The following is a 24952-nucleotide window of genomic DNA, read 5'->3' as shown; positions in this document are numbered from 1 at the left end:
ACCTTTCTATCCCCTACTGTTCTCTCAAGTCCAGTGAGTATCTTTGAACTCTTCAGTAGGTAGATTGCTTATCTCTATTGCATTTAGATGTTTTTCTATTGTTCTGTCTTGTTCTTTCATTTCAACCTATTCCTTGGTCTCCTGATTTTTTTCTGATTCTTTGCTTCTGTGTATTAGGCCTGATTCTGAAAGTGGTTGCCTTATGTAGAAGGTATCCTGTGGTGTGCTATAGTGCAGTCCACCCTGGTCACCAGAACCAGGGCTATCCCCTGTGTGGGCTACCTGCACCCTCCTGTTGTTCTTGACCCAAGACTACTGTGGGAGCTCTTGTGGGACTGTTTGCCTCTTGAGCACCTCACTGAGAAGCCTGGCTGAAGCTGCTGTAGGCTCAGTGGTGAGCAGGACTAGTCCTCAGCCTAGCCGTTGCAGTGACCCACTGTGACTGCTGCAGGTGCAGTATTTGGCAGGTCTTGCCCCTAGTGTGGCTAGCTGAGAGACTCAGCGGCACTTACTGTCGACATGCTGGTGTGTTAGGTTAGCTTCCCCACTTCCCAGGGCAGGCATCACTTTGTAGATGAGCTGCTCTTGGCCAAGGCTGACTGCCAGGTGTGGCAGGGTGAGAGCCACTTTTGGAGGCAACTGCCAAGTTGGTTGGGTTGGGTGGGGTGAGATCACAGGGAAATGCTGGAGCAGAGCAAGTAATGCCAACAAGGTAGATGGAGGTGGCAGAACTGGCTCCCACAAGTGTCTTTTCTGAGTTAAGGAAAGGATAATGGTGTCTGCAAGTACTTCTCTTCCTAGAGAAAGTTGTCACACATCCCTTATTCTCTGGCAGATGTCCTAAAATTAGTCAAGAAATTGTCAGGAAGATGATGGAAGATACCTAGGCTCTCTTTGTCCCACGAATACAACTAGATAAGTATCAAATATCCGAGAAATCAACCTGAAGACTGACAGAACAACTCCACAACTAAAGAGAGAAGAGGCCACATCGAAGAAGGTAGGAAGTGCAGAGATGTGGTTTCAGGCAGAAATGGATCTTGGCTGATGTGGAGGGGTGGGAGAAATGAATGCAAAGAAGGGTGAGAGAGAGAGGGGAATACACAAGAAGAACGTTTCCCCATAGTCACTGGCTTAGAAAATGAGAGGGGCAGAATTTCATGAGTTCTTGCAACCAGCGGGACTTAAAGCCTGGAGTTTTAAAAGTCAGCAGGCTTGGCTAGGATAGAGCCGAGAGGGCACTACGCTGTTCTTTGAGAGAAGGCAGGCAAAGAACCTGGGAGCATAGAGGATGGAAATGGCAATCTGAAGACAGCCTGGGGCACACAGTAGGAAGATTATTTGTTCTTCTTGGAATGTGTTCCTGAGAGCATTCACAAGAGACACCACTCCAAGAACAAAAGAGCTGGCTAGTGCCATTTTCCTCCCCCACCCCTCAGCATAAACACAGCCACCTGTGGGAAGCAGTACAGTGCACACACCAGCTGCCTACACTAAGCCCCACACCCTGCGCTCCAATGGAACTGCCCTCCTCAGTCATGCTAACTTTGTCCCAGTATGGCAGGACCTCCCCCAGAAGACCAGCACAAACCCTGCCTATACCACATCTCTCAACCAGAGAGTTTTACAGGGCTTCAGTTCCAGTGGAGGTGGTGACAGGTCTCATTTCACAAGCACACAAGAGGATACCTCACCACATTGAGGTTTGGGACCACACACTTGCCCAGTGCAGGCAAGGCAAGCCTCTGCAGATGACTGACCTGAAGGACAGAGCATCCAGAACACAACAGCAGAGCATATGCAGCACACACATGGCATGAAGTGCCAGGCCTTGGCCACTATATGACCTCTTCCTCATAAGGCCATTACTCTCAGGAATAAGAGATACAGCTGGCTTTTCTAGAACAGAGAAGCAGTCAGAGGCTTATACAAAATGAGAAGACAGAGAAATTTATCCTAAATGAAAAAACAAAATAAAGTCACGGCCAGAGATGTAAGTGAAACAGATATAAACAATCATGAGGGTACTCACTATACTTGAGAAAAGAATGGAAGACACCAGTGAGACCCTTACCACAGAGATAAAAGAGTTAAAAAAGAACCAAAAAATGAAGAGTACAATAAACGAGATTAGAAACATGCATGATGCAAAGAACAGCAGGTTGAAAGAATCAGAAGAACAAATTCATGACCTAGAAGACAAAATAATAGAAAGCAATGAGGTTGAACAAAAGAGAAAGCATTCCGCAAATCGAACATAGACTTAAAGATCTCATTAACTGTATCAAACATTATGTTTGTATTATAGGAGTCCCAGAAGAAGAGAGAGAAAAGAGGGCAGAAAATTTATTTGAGGAAATAATAGCTGAAAACTTCCCTAATCTGAGGAAGGAAACATATCCAGATCCAAGAGGCACGGAGAATTCCAATCAAAGTCAACAAAAGCAGACCATACCAAGACATATTGTAATTAAATTTGCAAAATACAGTGAGAAAGAAAAAATCTTAAAAGCAGCAAGACAAAAGAAGTCACTAACTTACAAAGAAAAACCCATAAGGCTAGCAGGAGATTTGTCAACAGAAACTTGGTAAGACAGTAGGGAGTGGCATGAAATATTCAGAGTGCTGAATGGGAAAAATCTGCAGCCAGGAATACTCTTCCAGCAAGGCTATCATTCAAAATAGAAGGAGAGTGGGAAGCCTGCATGGCTCAGTTGGTTGAGCGTCCAACTTCAGTTTAGGCCATGATCTCATGGTTCATGAGTTCAAGCCCCGCATCAGGCTTGCTGCTCTCAGTGCAGAGCCCACTTTGGATCCTCTGTCTCCCTCTCTCTCTGTCCCTCCCCTGCTCATGCTCTCTCTCAAAAATAAATAAACATTAAAAAAATAATAGAAGGAGATAAATAGTTTCTCAGACAAACAAAAACTAATGGAGTTTGTGACCACTAAAACAGCCCTGCAAGAAATACTAAAGGGGAGGGGCGCCTGGGTGGCGCAGTCGGTTAAGCGTCCGACTTCAGCCAGGTCACGATCTCGCGGTCCGTGAGTTCGAGCCCCGCGTCAGGCTCTGGGCTGATGGCTCGGAGCTTGGAGCCTGTTTCCGATGCTGTATCTCCCTCTCTCTCTGCCCCTCCCCCGTTCATGCTCTGTTTCTCTCTGTCCCAAAAATAAAATAAAAAACGTTGAAAAAAAAAAAAAAAAAAAAAAGAAATACTAAAGGGGATTTTCTGAGTGGAAAGAATTGACTAAAAGTGGACAGTATAAAGGCAGGAAAAACAAAATCAGTAAAAATGAGCATTTCTGTAAAAAAAAATTAGTCAAGAAACTCACAAACAAGAATATAAAATATATACCTAAACTGTGGGGAGGAAAGGAAAAAAAGAATGGGTTCAAACTTAAACGACCATCAACTTAATATAGACTGCTATATGCAGAAGAGGTTATATACAAACCTGATGGTAACCATATATAAAAAACTACTAACATGCAAATAGTAAAAGAAGGAAATCCAAATATGTCACTAAAGAAAATATCAAAACACAAAAAAGAGAAGACAAAAAAGGATCAGAAAATTTCCAGAAATAATCACAAGTAATTAAATGGCAACAAATACATAAAAATTAATAATTACTTTGAATGTAAACAGAGTAAATACTCCAATCAAAAGACATAATGTGTCAGAATAGATTAAAAAACAGCACCCATCTATATATCCTGCCTACAAGAGACTCATTTTAGACCATAAAGATACCTACATATTGAAAGTGAGAGGATGGAGAAACATTTACCACACAAATGGATGTCAAAATAAAGGCAGAATAGCAATACTTGTATCAAACTAGACTTTAAAACAAAAACTTGGTAACAAGAAAAAAAAGAATGGTGCTATATTAATAATAAAGGGAACAATCCAAGAAGATCTAACAACTTTAAATATTTATGCATCTAACATGGAAGCACCCAAATACATAAAACAGTAACAAACATAAAGGAACTGATAATAATACAATAACAGGAGACTTTAACATCCCACTTACATCAGTGAACATATCATCTAAGCAGAAAATTAACAAGAAAATAATGGCTTTGAATGACACACTGGACTGTATGGACCTAATAGATATATTCAGAACATTCCATCCTAAAACAGCAGAATACACATTCTTTTCAAATGCACACCGAACATTCTCTAGAGTAGATCACATATTTAGGCCACAAATAAGCCTCAACAAATACAAGATTGAAATCATACAATGTACCTTTTCTGATAACAACATTATGAAACCAGAAGTCAATCCCCCCAAAAAAAAAAAAATCTGGAAAGACCACAAATACATGGAGGCTAAATACCATGCTACTAAACAATGAGTGAGTCAAATAGGAAATAAAATAAGAAATTTTAAAAAATACATGGAAACAAATTAAAATATAATAGTCTAAAACCTTTGGGATGCAGCAAAAGCTGTCCTAAGGGGGAAGTATATAGCAATACAGGCCTACCTTAAGAAGCAAGAAAAATCTCAAATAAACAATCTAATCTTACACCTAAAGGAGATAGAAAAAGAACAATAAACAAAGTGTAAAGCCAACAGAAGGAAGGAAATAATGAAGATGAGAGCAGAGATAAGTCACATAAAAACTAAAAAACAAAACAGAACAATAGAGAGGAGGAGTTAGATGGCAGAGAAGTAGGGGGACCTTGGGCTTTCCTAGTCCCTCAAACAGCTGTATTGAGGTCAGATCACTTGGAATACCCAGGAAATCGACCTGTGGACTGGCAGAAGGATCTCTGCAGTTAGAGGGAGACAGTGTGGCAGGTGTGAGGTGCATGGAAGTGAATTTGGGGAGAGAAAAATGGCAGTGCCATGGAGGGGAAGGGACCTTTCTGTAGAGAGACAAAAGGGAGAGAAAGAAAAAGGGGTTCAGAGAGTGCAGCATTGGTTTTGCACAAGAGGAAAACCACTCTGGACCACGGACTGGGGACCGGGAAGTACTGAGTGTTGCAGGTTTTGTTTGTTTGCTTGCTTGCTTGCTTGTTTGTTTTTTCCAAGCAGCCTTTGGAGCTCAAACTCAAGTTTTGGAAGTGTGCGACTTTCTCTGGAGCAGAGCTGTGGAGTACGCCCCTGGTGAACAGGGAGCTGACTTTGGAGTGCATAGCATGGTGTAGAGATCTCCAGGGCACATTGAAAGAGATTATTCCCCTAACCGGAGTACTTTTCAAAGAGGGTATATTGCCTCCCCAAGAGCAAAAGATCCTGCAAGCGTCAGCAAAACACTTTCATCAGCAGGGGACAGAGGTGCACTCAGAGGGAACATAACCTTTGCTGCTTTTAGTGGTGCTATACCATATATTCCACACACAGCTCAGATGTAGGACTGTTTTTCAGGGTGAAATGACTTCAGACACAGTGTATAAAGCCCTAATCTGGAGGATGGGTGGGTCCACACAGTGCTAGGTCCTTTAAGACTGAGTTTTGAATCACAGCCGTGTGCCAAAGAAAAAATGCAGTAAAGTTGTGGCACACTGTAAACTGACTGCCCTCGCTATTCTGTGAGGGCTGCCTGAACAGCAGGGGTTGTGAGATCCCCTGTTCAGGGAGGAGAGATTGAGGAGGCGCCATTTCCCACCCCCCGACACACACCAAAACAGTGGGGCTTGAGAGAGCAACATAGTGGCCCCCAGTGGAGGCAAGAGCCACTTACACCAAACCCCTCTCCCCTATGCCTGGCAGCTGCTTATTTACTGGGGCAAGACTGACTGAGCCAATGCAGCAGGACTCTCCTCCGAAGACCAGCACAGCCAGTACCCTGTGTGTGCCAAGTGAACTGAAAAACAAGTGCTTCAAAATGACAACAGCAATTCTGGTAGAAATAGGACCAGGCTTACTTTTCTTTTGGAATCAGACTCATAGTTCTCATTTCCTCCCTGCACCCCTCAGTCTTCTTTTTTGCTTTTCTTTCTTTTTCCTTAATTTTTCCTTGGAATTAGCCTTATGTTTTTTTGATTCACTGTTGGTTTTTTTTTTTTTTTTTTTTTTTTTTTTGGTTCCCTTTCCTTTTCTCTTTTTTTGGGATTAGTTGTTTTTTTTTTTTTTTTTTTTTCCTTTTCCTTAGGCTTATTTTAACAAACAAATCAAAGCACACCTAGTTAAAGGTCTAGACACTCCCCACCACAAGCAAGGAGGAGCTCTGCAGAGGACTGACCAGTGGGAAAGAGCAGCCAAAACACAACAGCAGAGTGCACACAGTGCACACCAGAAATGCTTCTGGAAATGCCAGGCCCTGGACAGTGTATGACCCCTTTTTAATGTAGCATTACTCTCAGGTGCAGGAAATGTACCAAGCTTTTAAAACACACAAAAGACAGAATCTTAGCCAAAATGACAAGATGGAGGACTTCTCCCCAAAATAAAATTCAGGAAGAAATCACAGCTAAGGAATTGCTTAAAACAGATTTAAGCAATGTATCTGAACAATAATTTAAAATACCACGCATAAGGCTAATAGCTCAGCTTGAAAAAAGCATAGGGGACACTAGAGAAATACTTGCCGTAGAGATCAAAGACCTAAAAACTAGTCAAGCTGAAATAAAAAACGCTATAACTGAGATACAAAACCAATTGGATACAGTCATAGTGAGGAGTGAAGGGAAGAGAGGAGAGAATAGGTGATATGGAAGATAAAATTATGGAAACTAATAAAGCTGAAAAGAAGAGGAAAAGGAGAATCTTAGATCTTGAGAGGAGACTTAGAGAACTTAGTGATTCTGTAAAATGAAACAATATCCGTATCATAGGAGTCCCAGAAGAAGAGCAGGGAAAAGGGGCAGACGGTTTATTTGAACAAATTAAAGATGAGAACTTCCCTAATTTGGGGAAGGAAACAGGCATTCATGTCCAAGAGGCACAGAGAACTCCCCTCAAAGTCAACAAAAACTGGTCAACACCACAACATATCACAGTGAAACTTGCAAAATATAGAGAGAATTCTGAAAGCAGCTAGGAACAAAAGGTCATTAATCTATAAGGGTAGACACATAAGGTTAGTAGCAGACCTATCCACTGAAATTTGGCAGGCCCAAAGGGAGTGGCAGGAAATATTCAATGTGCTGAATGCAAAAAATATGTAGCCAAAGATTTTGTATCCAGCAAGGTTGTCACTCACAGTAGTGGGAGAGATAAAGAGTTTCCCAGACAAACGAAAAGTAAAGGAGTTCATGGCCACTAAACTGACCTTGCAAGAAATTTTAAGGTGGACTGTGTAAGTGGAGACCAAAAAAAAAAAAAAAAAAAAAAAGACCAAAGCAACAAAGACTACAGTGGATCAGAGAACATCACTAATAATACCAACTCTACAAGTAACACAATGGCACTAAATTCATATCTTTCAGTAATCACTCTGAATGTAAATGGACTAAATGCTCGAATAAAAAGACACAGTGTGTCAGAATGGATTAAAAAAACAAGATCCATCTAATATGTTGCCTATAAGAGACTCATTTTAGATGTAAAGACTCTTGCAGATTGAAAGTGAGGGGATGGAGAATGATCTATTATATTATTAGGCTATGAGGTCAAAGAAAGCCAAAGTAGCCATATTTATATTAGACAAACTAGACTTTAAAGCAAAGACTATAACAAGAGATGAAGAAGGGCATTACATAATAATTAAAGGATCTATCCATCAAGAATATCTAACAATTGTAAATATGCCCACAACATGGAAGCACCCAAGTATATAAATCAATTAATCACAAACATGAAAAAACTCATTGATAATAATACAGTAATGTAGGGGCCTTTAATACCTCACTTACAACAACTGACAGATCATCTAAGAAGAAAATCAACGAGGAAACAATGGCTTTGACTGACACGCTGAACTGGATGGACCTAACGTATATTCAGAACATCTCACCTTAAATCAGCAGAATACACATTCTTCTCAAGTGCACATGGAACATTCTCCAGAATAGATCACATACTGGGTCACAAATCAGTCCTCAACAGGTACAAAAAGATTATGATCATATCATGCATATTTTCAGATCACAATGCTATGAAACTTGGTCAGCCACAAGAAAAAAATTGGAAAGCCTTAAAATACATTGAGGTTAAAGAACATCCTACTAAAGAATGAATGGTTTAACTAGAAAATGAAAGAAGAAATGTAAAAAAATATGGAAGCAATGAAAATAAAATATGACAGTCCAAACTCTTTGGGATGCAGCAAAGGCAGTCCTAAGAGGAAAGGCCTATCTCAAGAAGCAAGAAAGGTCCCAAATACTCAATCTAACCTTACACCTAAGGGATCTTGAAGAGGAATAGCAAATAAAGCCTAAAGTCAGCAGAAGAAGGGAAATAATAAATATTGAGCAGAAATAACTGATATAGAAATGACAACAACAACAAAACTGTACAACATATCAACAAAACTAAGAGCTGGTTCTTTGAAAGAATTAACAAAATTGATAAGTCCCTAGCCAGACTCACCACCACCACCACCACCAACAACAACAACAACAAAAAAAGGACCTAAGTTGATAAAATCATGAATAACAGAGGAGAGATCACAACCAACACCACAGAAATACAATTATAATACTGTAACAAATTATATGCCAACAAACTAGGCAATCTGGAAGAAATGGACAAATTCCTAGAAACATACACACTACCAAAATTGAAAAGAAAGAAAGAGAAAATTTGAACAAGTCCATAAGCAGCAAAGAAATTGAATCAGTAATCAAAAATCTTTCAATAAACAAGAGTCTTGGGACAGATGGCTTCTCAAGGGAATTCTATTAGATATTTAAAGAAGAGATAATACCTATTCTTCTCAAACTGTTCCAAAAAACAGAAATGAAAGGAAAGCTTCCAAACTCATTCCATGAAGCCAGCATTACCTTGATTCCAAAACCAGACAAAAATCCCACCAAAAAGGAGAATTTCAGGCCAATATCCCAGATGAGTCTGGATGCAAAAATTGTCAACAAGATACTAGCAAATCAAATTCAACAGTACATTAAAAGAATTATTCACTATGATCAAGTGAGATTTATCCCTGGGCTGCACAGCTGGTTCAATATTTGTGAATCAATCAACATGATACACCACATTAATAAAAGAAAAGGATAAGAACTGTATGGTCCTCGGGGCACCTGGGTGGCTCAGTTGGTTAAGTGTCTGACTTCAGGTCAGGTCATGGTCTCGCGGTTCATCAGCTGTGCTGACAGCTTGGAGCCTGGAGCCTTCTTCAGATTTGTGTCTCCCTTTCTTTCTGTCCCTCCCCCCCCCCCCATGCTGTGTCCCTCCCTCTCTCAAAAATAAACAGTAAAAACAAAAAAAGATCCATATGATCCTCTCAATAGATGCAGAAAAAGAATTTTACAAAACACAGAATCCTTTCTTGATAAAAACCCTTAAGAAAGTAGGGATAGAAGGAACATACCTTGGTATCATAAAGGGCATATATGAAAGACCCACAGCCAATATCATCCCCAATGGAGAAAAACAGAGCTTTCCCCCTAAGGTCAGGAACACAACAGGATGTCCACTCTCAACACTGTTGTTTAACATAATAGTGGAAGTCCTAGCCTCAGTAATCAGACAACAAAAAGAAATAAAAGGCATACAAATTGGCGAGGAAGAAGTCAAACTTTAACTCTTCAAAGATGACATGATACTCTAAGTGGACAACCTGAAAGACTCCACCAAAAGACTGCTAGAACTGATACATGAATTTGGCAAAGTCACAGGATATAAAATCGATGTACAGAAATTGGCTGCATATCTATAACCAATAATGAAGCAGCAGAAAGAGAAATCAGGGAATTGATCTCATTTACACTTTTTGGTGCAACAAAAACCATAAGATACCTCAGAATAAACCTAACCAAAGAGGTAAAAGATCTGTACACTGAAAACTATAGAAAGCTTATGAGAGAAATTAAAGAAGACACAGAGAAATGGAAAAACATTTCACGTTCATGGATTGGAAGAACAAGTATTATTAAAATGTTGATACTACCGAAAGCAATCTACACATTCAATGCAATCCCTATCAAAATAATACAGCATTCTTCATGAACTAGAACAATTTTAAAATTTGTATGGAACCACAAAAGACCCTAAATAGCCAAAGTAATGTTGAAAAATAATACCAAAGTTGGGGGCATCACAATTTCAGACTTCAAGCTATATTACAAAGCTGTAATCACGACAGTATGGTACTGGTAAAAAACAAACTAATCAGTGGAACAGAACAGAGAATTCAGAAACAGACCCACTAATGTATGGCCAACTAATCTTCAACAAAGCAGGAAAGAGTATCCAATGCAGGGGGAAAAGACTGTCTCTTCAGTAAATAGTGCTGGGAGAACTGGACAGCGACATGCAGAAGAATGAAACTGTATCACTTTCTTAACTCATACACAAAAATAAATTCAAAATGGATGAGAGTCCAAAATGCAAGACAGGAAGCCATCAAAATCCTACAGGAGAAAATAGGCAACAACTTCTTTGACCTTGGCCACAGCAACTTCTTACTGGACATGTCTCCTGAGCCAAGGGAAACAAAAACAAAAAGGAACTATTGGGACCTCATCAAGATAACTTCACCCACAATCCCACAGCAAGAGAGAGAGAGAGAGGGAGGGGGAAGAAACATTGGCTCAGTTGTGATCATGTGGCATTTGGTGTGACATACTACTTACGTTGCAAAACATTGCTCGTTTATCAAGTTAAAATTTATTAGAAATGTTTGTCTTGTGGAACATTTGCAGAACAAGTTACTCACAATCCAAGGCTTTACATACGATGGAATATTACTTGGTAGTCAAAAAGAATGAAACCGGGGCACCTTGGTGGCTCAGTCAGTTAGGCATCCGACCTCGGCTCAGGTCACAGTTTGTGAGTTTGAGCCCCACATTGGGCTCTTTGCTGTCAGCACAGAGCCTGCTCCAGATCCTCTTTCCCCTCTCTGCCCCTCCCCTGCTCGCACACAAACACACTCTCTCTCTCTCTCTTTCTCTCAAAAATAAACATTAAAAAAAAAACTTAATAAAAGAGCAAAACCTTGCCATTTGCAACAATGTGGATGGAACTAGAGCATATTATGCTAAGTGAAATAAGTCAGAGAAAGACAAATATTATGATTTCACTCATATGTGGAATTAAGAAAAAAACAGATGGACACTGGGAAAGGGGAAGAAAAGAGAGAGAGAAGCAAACCATAAGAGACTTTAAATACAGTGAACAAACTGAGGGTTGCTGGAGAGGGGGTGGTCTAAATGGGTGATAGGCATTAGGGAGGGCATTTGTTGGGATAAGTACTGGGTGTTATATGAAGTGATGAATCATTAAATTCTACTACTGAAACCAATACTATATCTATTTTAAATAACCTGAATTAAAAAAAAAAACAATAGAATAGAACAATGAAACCAGGAACTGGTTCTTTGCAAAAATTAATAAATTTGATAAACTATAGCCAGACTTATCCAAAAGAAAAGAGAAAGGGCCCAAATAAAATCACAAATGAGAAAGGAGAAATAACAACCGACACCATAGAAATACAAACAATTAGAATATTATAAGTATGCCAACAAATTGGACAACCTGAAGGAAATGGATAATTCCTAAAAACATAGATTACCAAAAACTGAAACAGAAAGAAATAGAAAACTTAAACTGTTAAGCAGCAAACAAATGGAATCAGTAAAAAAAAAAAAAAAGAAACAAACAAAAAAAAAAAAAACAACTCCCAGACGAACAAAAGTCTAGGACCAGATGGCTTCACAGACAAATTCTACCAAACATTTAAAGAATAGTTAATATTTATTCTCGAACTATTTCAAAAAAATGGAAATGGAAGGAAAACTTCCAAATTCATTTTATGAGGCCAGTATTACTCACCAAAACCAGATAAAGACACCATAAAAAAAGAGAAGTATAGGCCAATATCTCTGATGAACACAGATGCAAAAATCCTCAACAAAATAACAAATATTGTTAAAATATCCATACAATCCATAAAAAAGAGGATTCAAGTGAAATCAGAAATGAAAAAGGAAATGTAATAACTGATTCCAAAGAAATAAAGGATCATAAGGGACTATGAACATTTCTATACCAACAAATCGGACAACCTAAAATAAATGGATAATTTTCTAAGAACATACAACCTACCAAGACTGAGTCATGATGAAATGGAAAATGTGAACACACCAGTTACTAGTAAGGAGACTGAATGAGCAAGAAAAAACTTGGCAACAAACAAAAATTCGGGACCATATGGCTTCACTGGTGAATTCCAACAAACATTCAAAGAAGAATTAATACCAATCTTTCTCATACTCTTCCAAAGAACAGAAGAGGAAAGAACTCTTCTAAACTTTTTTTTAAAACAAGATTGGCATTACTTAGTACCAAAACCAAGGATGCCACAAGAGAGTACAGGCCAGTATCCCTGATGAACATAAATGCAGAAATCCTCAAGAAAATATTATCACACCAAATTCCACAATACATTGAAAGAATAATATATCGTGATTAAGTGAGATTAATCCAGGGATGCAAGGATGGTTCAACATCTGCAAATCAGTCAATGTGATACACTACATTAATAAAAATGAATATCATATGATAATCTCAATAGATGCAGAAAAAACATTTGACAAAATTCAAAACTCTCAAAAAAGTGAGTACAAAGGTAATGTACTTCAACATAATAAAGGACATATATGACAAACCCGCAGCTAACATTATACTCAACAGTGAAAAGCTGAAAGTTTCTTCTAAGATCAGAAATAAGACAAGGATAGGCACTCTCACCACTTTTATTCAACATAGTATTGGAAGTCCTAGCCAGAGCAGTTAGGCAAGAAAAAGAAAAAAAGCCATTCAAATTGGGAAGGAAGAAATAAAGCTCTCACTATTTGCAGATGATATATAGAAAGCCCTAGAAATTCTATCAAAAACTGTTAGAACTAATAAATGAATTCAGTGAAGTTGTAGGATACAAAATCAATACACAAGAATGTACTGCATTTATATACACTAATAATAGACTATGATAAAGACAAAATTAAGAAAACAATCCCACCTGCATCAAAAAGAATAAAATACCTATGAATAAATTTAACCAAGGAGGTAAAGACCTGTATACTGAGAACTACAAAACATTAATGAAAGAAACTGAAGAAGGCACAAATAAATGGAAAGATATTCTGTGCTCACAGATTAGAAAAATTAACATTTTTTAAATGTCCAAAACACCCCCCCCAAAATGCACAGATTCAATGTGATTCCTATCAAAATTTGAATAGCTTTTTTCACAGAAATAGAACCAAATAATCCTAAAATGTGTATGGAACCATAAAGACCCCAAATAGCCAAAGCAATCTTGATAAAGAACAAAGCTGGAAGCATCTTGCTCCCTGATTTCAAGCTATACTACATAGCTATCGCAATTAAAACAGTAAGGTGCTGGCATAAAAACAGACACATAGATCAATACAATAGAATAGAAAACTCAGAAATAAACCCACACATATATGGTCAAGTAATTTACAATAAAGGAGATAAGAATATAAAAGGAGTAAAAGACAGTCTCTTCAATAAATGTTTTTTGGAAAGTAGGACCAGTATCTTACACCATGTACAAAAGTCAGTTTAAAATAAAGACTTGAAGATAAGACCTGAAACCACAAAACTCCTAGAAAAAAACATGAGGTAAGCTTCTTGACATAGGTCTTGGCCATGATTTTTTGAATCTGATGCCAAAAGCAAAACCAAGGAAAGCAAAAAACCCAAAAAAAACAAAACAAAAAACACCATCAAATTAAAAAGCTTCTGCACAGCAAAAGGAAAAGTCAACAAAATGGAAAAGCAGTCTATTGAATGGGAGAAAATACTTGCAAATCATCTATCTGATAAGGGGCTAATTTCCAAAATTTATGAAAATATATACATAGCCAAAAAAACCCCAATTTAAAAATGGGCAGAAGATCTGAATAGACATTTTTCCAAAGAAGAAATACAGATGGCCAAAAGGTACATGAAAAGATGCTCTACATTACTCATCATCAGGAAAATGCAGATGAAAATTAAAATGCAGTTTCACTAGTCAGAATGGCTATTATCAAAAAGTCTAGAAATAACAAGGGTTGGCAAGGAGGTGTAAAAAGGTAACCCTCGTGCACTACTTGTGGGAATGTAAATTGGTATACCCACTATAGGAACCAGTATGGATTTTCCTCAAAAAAATTAAAAGTAGAGCTACCATATGATTCAGCTATTCCACTTCTGGGTATTTATCCAAAGAAAAGAAAAATACCAACTTGAAACGATAGATGTACCTCCATGTTCATTGCAGCATTATTTACAATAGCCAAGATATGGAAACAACTGAAGTGTCCGTCAGTAGATGAAAGGATTTAAAAAAAGCAACTGTGGTGTATATATACAATGAAATACACTTCAGCCCTAAAAAAGAATGAAATCTTTCTATATGTGACAACATGAACGGACCTCGAGGGCATTATACTAAATGAAGTAAGTTAGAGAAAGACAAATAACATATGATCTTTCTTATAGATGGAATCTAAAAATAAATAAATAAACAAACAAACAAACAAATAAATAAATAAAACCAAGTTCATAGAGAAGAGATTGGTAGTTGCCTGAGGCAGGGCATAGGGAGTTGGACAAATGGATGAACACTTTTTGCTTTTGTTTTTAGAATGAATAAATTTAAAAATTTTTTTCATATCTATAAAAGAATCACCAACAGACTCACATTTACATACAGGTTTAAAATATTTTAAAATGTTTAATGAAATAAAATTCATATAACATAAAATTCACCATTTTTAACCATTTTACAGTACACAATTAATTGGTTTTTAGTATATTCACAATGTTGTGCAGTCAGCACCACTATCTAATTTCAGAAAATTTCTATCACTGCAAAGAGACACCACATACCTCCCAATTCCTTTCTCCCTATATCCCTTGGCAACCACTAAACTACTTTGTGTCTCTATGGATATGCCTGTTCTGGACATTTCAACTGAATAAAATCATACAATATGTGGCTTTTTGTGTTTGGCTTCTTACCCTTAGCATAATATTTTCAAGGTTTATCCATGTTGTAACATGCATGATTACTTAATTTTAGTTTATGAACTAATAATATTACATTGCATAGTACATTAGTTACTTATCCTGCTATAACAATATACCACAGACTGAATGGCTTAAATAACAGAAATTTATTTTCTTAAAGTTCTGGAGGTCAGAAGTTCAAGATCAAGGTGCTATCTGGCTTGTAGGCAGCTGCGTCCTTGCATTACCACTTTTCCGTGCATGCACAGAAAGGGGGCTTTGGTCTCTTCCTCTTCTTATAAGGATACCAACTCTATAAGATTAGGTCCCCATGCTTATGACTTCATTTAACCTTAATTACCTTCCTAAAAGCCCCACCTCCAAACATTCACACTGGGGATTAGGTCTTCAACATATAAATTTTGAGGAGGACACAATTCAGTCCATAACATATGTATATACCAAATTTTGTTTCTCCATTCATAGCTGATGAACATTTGCGTCAATTGTAACTTTTTGACTATTATGAAAATGCTGCTGTGAACAATCATACACGGGCTTTTTTGCAGATAAGGTTTCAGTTCTCTTGGTTATATACTTTGAGTGGAATTGCTGGTCATACGGCAATCTTATGTTTAAATTTTTGAGGAACTACCAAACTGTTTACATGGTAGCCACACCATTCTACCTTACCACAGCAATGTATGAGTGTTTCAGTTTCTCCACATACTCACCAATACTTGTTATTGTCTTCTTTCTTTTTTTTTTAATGTAGCCATCATAGTGGGTAGAAGTAGCATTTCATTGTGATTTTGGTGTTGGTTTGTATTTCCCTAATGAATAAGGATGTTGAACGTCTTTTCATATGCTTACTGGCCATGTGTGTATCTTCTTTGGATAAATACCTATTCAAGTTGTTTGCCCATTTTTAAACTGAGTTGTTTGTTCCTTTGTTGTTGAATTGTACTTTACATATTGTGGATGCTAGAATCTTACCAGGTGTATGATTTGCATATATATTCTTCCATTCTGTAGGTTGTCTTTTCACTTTCTTGATAATATCCTTTGATACATAGATTTTTTTTTTTTTAGGATAAAATCCAGTCTATTGATTTTTTTGTTGCTTGTGGTCTTGGTGTCATATCTAAGAATCCATTGCTAAATCCAACCTCATTAAGATTTACTCTTATGTTTTCTTCTAAGAGTTTTATAGTTTTAGTTCTTAAATGTATGCTTGTGATCCATTTTGAGTTGATACTTTGTATGTAGTGTGAAAGAAGGGTCCAAATTCATTCTTTTTCATGTGGTTATCCAGTTTTAGCACCATTTGTTGAAGATACTATTCTCCCATTGAATGGTCTTGGCACCCTTGTTGAAAATCAATTGGCTGTATATGTGAGGGTTTATTTCTAGACTCTTGATGCTATTCTGTTGATCTATATGTCGATTCTTATGTCAGTACCACACTGTTTTGGTTAATGTACCTTTGTACTAAGTTTTAAAATCAGGAAATGTGAAGCCTCATACTTTGTTCTTTTTTATATTATTTTGGACATTCACTCAAATCTGTTTCGGGAGTATTGCCACTTAACAATATTAAGTCTTCTAATCCATAAAACACAGGAAGACTTTCCAATTCTTTAGGTCTTCCCTATTTTCTTACAATAATGTCTTGTAGTTTTCAGTGTAAAAGTCTTACACTTTCTTAGTTAAGTTTATTTCTAAGTATTTTATTCTCTTTGATGCTATTAGAAATGAACTGTTTTCTTAATTTCATTTTTGATTGTTCATTGATAGAAGAATTTGGAGAAACATGATAGAGAAAACATAAATTGCCTTGAACAGACTTAGTAGAAATTTCAATTTGGAGGATGTTCTAGGGGAGGGTTCAGAAGGAAATGTTATTAAAAACTGGAAGAAGGAGGTGCTTGTTATTTAGTGGAAGAATGTTTAGTGAAATGGTCTCCTGTGGTCATGTGGAAGGCAGGACTTAAAGTGATGATTCTGGTTGTATAGCTAAGAAGAGTTCCAGTCAAAGTTATTGAAAGTGAGGTCTGATTTTTTTCCTGCTACTTGTACAATAAAACATGAGATGAGAAAGAGAAACTGATGGAAAAAATATTAAACGTAAAGAAACCAGGACTTTATAATTTTGAAAAATTTGTATCTCTAGATGGTGAAAGAGTTTAAATGAAAGAAGGCTGTCAGACCCTCAAAATTCTACTACCAGGAAGCAGTCTAATAAAACTACTTAGCTTTCACACATGTGAAAAAGGAAGGATGATTCAGAGGGCAAAACCAAGAGCCCAGAGGTTGGAACAGAGAGCTATTTCTAGGACTAGAACTCCCAGTATTTTCCCAACTGGACTTCAGAATTACTATAAACCTTTTTTTTTTTTTAACCTTCTTTTTTTTAATGTTTATTTATTTTAAGAAAGAGAGAGAGACTGTGAGTAGGGTAGGGGGCAGAGGGAGAGAGAGGGAGAATCCCAAGCAGGATCTGCACTGTCAGCACAGAGCCCGACATTGGGCTCGATCTCATGAACCATGAGATCATGACCTGAGCCGAAATCAAGAGTCAGACACTTAAGTGATTGGGCCACCCAGGTGCCACTTAACCTTTCATTTCTGCCCACCCCCCCTCCCTTATCTAGAATGTCTGTTATCCTTTCCCTGGCCCACTATTGTATGATGGGTGTGTTGGGGTAAGGCGACTTTTCTCTATGACAGGAATGGTTGGTTGGATTATATAGTTAGATGTTTATATTCCTATGTATATAGCCTTTAGTTTCACAGATATATAGATGGAAGAGAATTGGGCCCCAGTAACTTTACTTAATGTATTATATCCATTCATGGGGAAGTTTATTCATACCAAGACCTAATTTAGATGATAATATTTTGAACTTCTGAGCTATGCTATAATAAGTCTCTTGGGAATTTAGTGTATTTTGCATGTGGGAGCACAGGAATCATTAGGGGCAAGTGGGAGAACTGTAATGGACAAACTCTAAGGTGGCCCCTCTTACCTCTTGGTGTTCACATCTTTTTTTTTTTTTTTTTTTTTTTTTAGTTTTTATATATTTTTGAGACAGAGAGAGACAGAACATGAGAGGGGGAGGGGCAGAGAGAGAGGGAGACACAGAATCCGAAGCAGGCTCCAAGCTCTGAGCTGTCAGCATAGAGCCTGATGTGGGGCTCGAACCCACAGACTGCAAGATCATGACCTGAGCCGAAGTGAGAAGCTTAACCAACTGAACCACCCAGGCGCCCCGGTGTTCATATCTTTGTAGAATATCCCTTTGAGTGTGACTTACTCCAGACCAACAGAAGATGGTAAAAGTGATGAGATGTCACTTCCATGAATATGTTACATTATATAAGCTTCTGTTTTGCTGACTAGCTCTCAGCCTTTCTTGCTGGCTTTGAAGAAGAAAGCTGCTGTGACTCCTACAGTTACAAGAAACTCGATACTTCTAAGAACACACAAAAGGGGAAGTGTTTCCGTTCCTAAGTGAGCCTCTTCATGAGAGCCTAGCTGTGGCCAACACCTTGATCACAGCTTTGTGAGATCCTAAGTAGAGAACTAGCTAAGCCATTCCTGGTCTTCTGACCCACAAATCTGTGAGATAAAAAATGTATGTTGTTTGAAACTGATAAGTTTGTGATAGTTTTTTGTGCAATACAGAAAAACAAAATAATTCTTAAAAAGCTAAATATACATTTAACCATATAATCAAACCATTCCACTCCTAGAAATTTACCTAAGAGAAAAGGAAATGTATGTGCAAAAAATTCTTGCATAGTAATGTGCATAATAGCTTTGCATATTATAGTCCCGAATTGAAAAGAACCCAAATGTCCATGAACAGGTAAATGGATAAACAAATTGTGCAACAGTGGAACACTTCTTGGGAATAAATTGCTGATGCACACATTTACATAGATGAATCTCAAAATGATCATGCTGAATGAAGGAAGCTTACAAAAAGGAAATACCCTGATTCCATTTATATGAAACTCTACAAAATAAAAACTAAACTATAGTGACAAAGCACGTGGGGATTGGGGGTCAGGCAGGGGCAGAAAGGGATTACAAAGGTATTATATATATTATATTGACTGTTTTGTGGTTTCATGTATACATAGGTCAATTGACCAATTTACACTTTAAATATGAATGGTTTATTTTATAATCAATTATTCTTAAGTAGAGCAGTTTAAAAAATGTATTTGCCACTTGCACATCTTTTTTCTCACAAATAACTATATTCAAATAAAACACAGTATAGTCATCATAGAATAGCCTTGTTACTCATCCACTCATTTTCAAATATTGTCTAAATATCTGTTAGTGTCTGTGGAAAATACAAATATGAGTCTTTTGCAGTAATGAAACATATAATCTGAAAGACTAGTCAGGGTTTGGAAATCATAAATAATTATTTTTTTATGTTGTTTTCACAAAGATCCTTACCAGAAGCAAATCCCTCCCAATGACTACGTGTCAGCTGCTCCATACAGCTCAGAACTTTGCTCCACACGTCGTCAAACACATAAGCAAGGACGTCCTCTTTCATGCAGTAAAATGGAGCAATGGGAGGGTACCCTAATTTCTGTTTCTCTGGAGATGCTTGTAATTTCTTTCCTTGAAACCCCTCTTCCCTGTAACAGAAGCAAATAAGACTTCCTAGTTATTCTTTACTGAGTGTTCACCACTGTGTTTTGTGCTTCTCCAGGAGCGTGATTTGTGTCCCCTCCCCACATGTATATGTATGTAGCTCAGTATATGTATGTAGCATATGTGTTAAACTGTCTTGTGACCTAAGGGAGTTTTCAAACAGACTGAATTTCCCTTTTTACTCCACCCCACCCCACTACTCTGCCAAAAAAAAAAAAAAAAAAAAAAAAAGAATAAGAAAAAGAAGACTGAGGTCTCATTGTGTATTTTTTAGCTTTGAACAGTGAACATTGTCAGTTGAGCAATAAGCTATGACAGGCATACAGAAATAATCTTTTTGTTGTGACTGGATAACATTTAGATTACTATTCGTGTACCATTTAATGATGGGCATGTGACTGTGTCACATAGTTATTTGAGGCAGTGATTCATTAGAGAAATAGCGTACTTTTATTAATCCAAACAAACAATTGGCATTTGGCTGGAAAGGGAAAGGAGAGGAGCCCACCAGCACAAGAAGCTACTGTGAGGCCTTTTTGGAGACCATGTAGCTATCTGTAGTCCAGAAACTCAGCCAAGTCTGTCTCTTCTCTGGAAGGAGGTACCAACAGCCCCAGTATTTGAGGGGCAAAGATCTAGCTGACAGATATGCTTACCTATGATAGATGTATTATAAATTAACACAAAGCAAATTCTGGAACACTTGGGCTATGAAGAAATATCTTACGGCCTCTCCCGTGAAAATTATCCCTGGGGTAGCAGAGGTGTCAAGAATTAAATAAGAAGCTCTAACTAGGAAAGAAGGATGCTAAGAGGTTTATGCAGGGCAGCTAAAGACTCTTTACTTCTTTCCCAAGGAAGAGCTGGCATGGCATTAAGTTGGGGAGAAGGCTGATTTAGTATTAATTGTATTTAAATTTATATTTCTTTTTATAGGAGATAACACTCTCATATGATGAAAAAAAATTCACATTATACAGAAGGAAATGTATTTATGTAGTGAAAAATAAGTTTACATTCCTGTCTCCCAGGCACCATTCCCAGAAGCAAACATTATACATTGGTCCAGGGAAATAGTTACGTTATACACTGCACTGCATTGTGGCCTTTTATTTAAAAATATATCTGGCCCTCCATCTCTATTAATACATATGAATACGCCTCTGAAAAAATAGCTGCAGAGAATTCTACTGGATATACCATAGTATATCTAACTATCCAGTTATTGATCAACCAGGCTTTTGTTCTTATAGTCAATAAGACATTTAATATTCTTGTATGTAGTTCTTTGGCTACATGGGTATTATATCTGTAGGATAAATTCCTATAAATAGAATTATTGAGTGAAATTGTATATGCATTTAAAATGGAAAGATATTGCCCACTTTCCTCTAAAGAGAGATAATCTTCAGTGTTGAAAAAATGTGCCTTTTTTCCATTCAAGGAATTATCAAACTTCTTTGTTTTCTCTGCCAGTCTGACAGATAAAATAGTATCTTCTTATAGTTTTAATTTGCACTGGTAATTGTGAATGAGATTGAATTTTATTTCCTTTATTTAAAATCCATTTCCTTTTGGGGCGTCTGGGTGGCTCAGTTGGTTAAGCGTCCGACTTGGTCTCAGGTCATGATCTCACGGTTCGTGAATTCGAGTCCCACATCAGGCTTTGAGTGGACAGTGTGGAACCTGCTTGGGATTTCTCTCTCTCTCCCTCCTTCTTTGCCTCTCTCCCACTTGTTGTGCTCTGGAACTTTTAAAGGCTTGGAGGAATAGCTTAAGAGGTTAATGTTTCAGAAGGGTAGCATAGGATAGTGAAGAGAGCACTGGATTTAGAGTAAGATGAATAAGGTTTTAGGTCTTAGCTTTACCTCAGACAAATCATTTAACCACTCTGATTCTCACCTATCCTATAGAGATGGTAAATAATATCTGTGTCACAGGACTATTGTCAGAATACAATAAGAATGGATATAAACAAGCATTATTAATTGTAAAGTCTGTGCTAAGTATAAGGTTTTATATAAACTGTGTATACCTTTTCAAAAAGGATTTACGTAAACAAAGTTCACACCTCTTCAACTGCTCCTTTGAAAAGCTTCAGATTTCCATGAATTAACTGGTGATGATTTACAAAAGGTAAAATCAAATTATGTGAAGAAAGAAATTAACTCATTTAAAAATGTTTAATCTCAGGAAGAGGCAAATAACACATTCAGGAAGAAAATACACAAGGGAGTCTGGTATGTGGAAGCAATAGGAATTTACATCAACTAAGCACATGAACTCTGGATACCTCGGAAGTAATAGGAAATAAATAACCAAGTGACATCAATCTAATTATATGTAATATTGGTTGTGTACTTTATATTTTGTTTGGTTGTGTTTTTTTTCTGTCTTTTGGGGGGGCGGTTCTGAGTAGTAGATTTTATTATTTTTTCAATCCATTTTTAGCGAGAGAGCAAGCATGAGTGGGGGAGAGGAGGAGCAGAGGGAGGGGGAGAGAGAGAGAGAGAGAGAGAAAGAGAAAGAGAACCTCAAGCAGGCTCCACACTCAACACAGAGCCCAATGCAGGGCTCAATCCCACAACCCTGGGAACATGACCTGAGCCAAAATCAAGAGTCAGACACTCAATGGACTGAGTCACCAGGTGTCCCTGAGTAGTATACTTTAGAAAAAATAGAGGGGTGCCTGGGTGGCTCAGTCAGTTAAGCATCCGACTTTGGCTCAGGTCATGATCTCACAGCTTGTGAGTTTGAGACCTTTGTCAGGCTCTGTGCTGACAGCTCAGAGCCTGGAGCCTGCTTCCAATTCTGTGTCTCCCTGTCTCTCTGACCCTCCCCCACTCATGCTCTGTCTTTCAAAAATAAACATTAGAAAAAAATAGATATTAATACACAAAATAGGAGGGGAGTAAAAAGCTTAAAATACTTAACACTCACATATCAGTGTGGTCGAATGCTAGGTATTCCTCTATTATTCCTTCAGAGAAGATTATACAGTCTTCCTCCTCTCTTTCCATAGAATACACACTAGGGGATTTGGCAATGGGAGATGCTTTGTGAGCATAAGAAGATGAAAAATGTAACTTCTTTCCCCTAATACCAAATCTGGGAGAGGAAAAAGCAATTATTAATTGTATATAACATAAACAGTTCCTACAGCAATTCAGAACAGAAAGAATAAACACTAGCCATAGACCTACTCTGCCTAGGTGTACTGTGCAGTATCAAATACTATTTGCTGTCTTTTCAGATGCAACAGCTAAGGCTATGAGATAAGTTTAAAAATATTTAAGAATAACCAGTCAGAATGGCTAGTATCAAAAAGACAAGAAATAACAAGTGTTGGCAAGGATATGGAGAAAAGGGAACCCTCATGCACTATTGGTGGGAATGTAAATTGGTGCAGCCACTATGGTTCCTCGAAAATTAAAAATAGAAATACTATATGACCCAGTAATTCCACCACTGAATTCCACCTGAAGAAAATAAAAACATTAATTTGAAAAGATACATGCACTCCTATGTTTATTGCAGCATTATTTACAGTAGCCAAGATATGAAAGCAACTTAAGTGTCCACAGATAGATTCATGGATAAAGAAGATGTGGTATGTATATACAATGGAGTATTACTCAGCCATGAAAAAGGTTGGAACTTGACATTTGCTACAACATGGATGGACATAGGGCATATAACGCTAAGTGAAATAAGACAGGAAAAGACAAATACCATATGATTTACCTTAAACATGGAATCTAAAAACCAAGAAAAAGGAATAAACAAAACAAAACAAACAGATTCATAAATACAGAGGACAAACTGGTGATTGCTAAAGGGAATAGGGATTGGAGGGTTGGCAAAATAGGTGAAGGGTATTAAGAGGTACAGACTGCCAGTTATAAAATAAATAAGTCACAGGAATGAGAAGTATGGCATAGGGAATATAATCAATAATATTGTAATAACTTTGGTGGCAGATAGTAACTATACTTATTGTGGTAAGCATTTTGTAATTTATATAATTGCTGAATCACTATGATGTACACCTGATACCAGTATTTTATATTTAAGTCTCTTTCAATAAAAAAATTGATGAAAAATTAAGAATATTAATAATTACAACTTTCAGGTACCTCAGGAGATAATATGCTTATTTCAGTAACTCCACCATAGTTCAAAATGCATATGCCTTAAGGGCAGGGATCTTCTCTTATTTATATTTAAATTTCTCTTCCTACCCAGATATTCAATGAATATATGATGACTCATTCAGTTCAGAATCTTTACTTTGGAGAAAACCAGTCAAATCTGAGCAGTAAGTTTTTTTAAATGGCTCTGTTTAACGAAATATTAAATATAACCAATGTATATTTTGTGATGTTCTTTATACCTTTGTACCTTAAGTATTTTTTTTTTTTAATTTTTTTTTTTCAACGTTTATTTATTTTTGGGACAGAGAGAGACAGAGCATGAACGGGGGAGGGGCAGAGAGAGAGGGAGACACAGAATTGGAAACGGGCTCCAGGCTCTGAGCCATCAGCCCAGAGCCCGACGCGGGGCTCCAACTCACAGACCGCGAGATCGTGACCTGGCTGAAGTCGGACGCTTAACCGACTGCGCCACCCAGGCGCCCCTTCCTTAAGTATTTTTTAATGAAAAAAAAAAAAAAAAGAATAAACCTGTGGCACTTTTCAGCAAGGCTAGTGGGAAAATCTGACTTGAACAAATTTTGGAAATATGTCCAAATATTTAAGAAGAATATTTAAAATATTTGGAAATATTTCCAAATTTCTCCCATTCCATAGGTTGCCTTTTAGTTTTGTTGATTTGTTTCCTTCACTGTGTGGAAACTTTCTGTTTTGATGAAATAAAATAGTTTATTTTTGCTTTTGTTTTCCTTGCCTCAGGAGATATATCTAGAAAGAAGTTGCTACAGCCAATGTCAAAGAGGTTACTGCCTGTGTTCTCTAGGATTTTTATGGTTTCAGGTCTCACAGGTCTTTCATCCATTTTGAATGTATTTTTGTGTATGATGTAAGAGAGTGGAACAATCCTATTTTGGTTTGTTTTGCTGTTGTTTAAAGAGTTTGAGGTGTTCAAAAGAATTTAGCTATTTTAAATATACTAATTACCCAGTTTAAGTTAATGAACTAATAGCAGT

The 24952-nt window shown here is 37.3% G+C and overlaps 2 protein-coding genes across 9 annotated transcripts in view; one reads left to right on the top strand and one right to left on the bottom strand.

Annotated features, from left to right (window-relative positions):
* The window catches only part of FAM149B1 (family with sequence similarity 149 member B1), a 96696-nt gene that overhangs the window by 27887 nt on the left and 43857 nt on the right, over positions 1 to 24952 (bottom strand). For 7 of the 8 annotated variants that reach the window (XM_086679969.1, XM_086679970.1, XM_086679971.1 and 4 more), the window contains 2 exons: positions 22729 to 22896; positions 19585 to 19772 (listed from right to left, as the gene is read on the bottom strand). In XM_086679969.1, coding sequence (XP_086536095.1) covers positions 19585 to 19772; positions 22729 to 22896 — 356 coding nt within the window. The remainder of the gene's footprint in view (positions 1 to 19584; positions 19773 to 22728; positions 22897 to 24952) is intronic. The other variant, XM_086679975.1, reaches the window with a different exon arrangement.
* Positions 1 to 24952, top strand: part of DNAJC9 (DnaJ heat shock protein family (Hsp40) member C9) — a 100660-nt gene that overhangs the window by 35995 nt on the left and 39713 nt on the right. The gene's annotated exons all lie outside the window — the stretch shown is intronic.

This window comes from Puma concolor, chromosome D2 (assembly GCF_028749965.1).
Source record: "Puma concolor isolate L17-30 chromosome D2, mPumCon1.1.hap2, whole genome shotgun sequence".
NCBI classification, from domain to species: Eukaryota; Metazoa; Chordata; class Mammalia; order Carnivora; family Felidae; genus Puma; species Puma concolor.
This window is presented reverse-complemented; position numbering and strand designations above follow the sequence as displayed.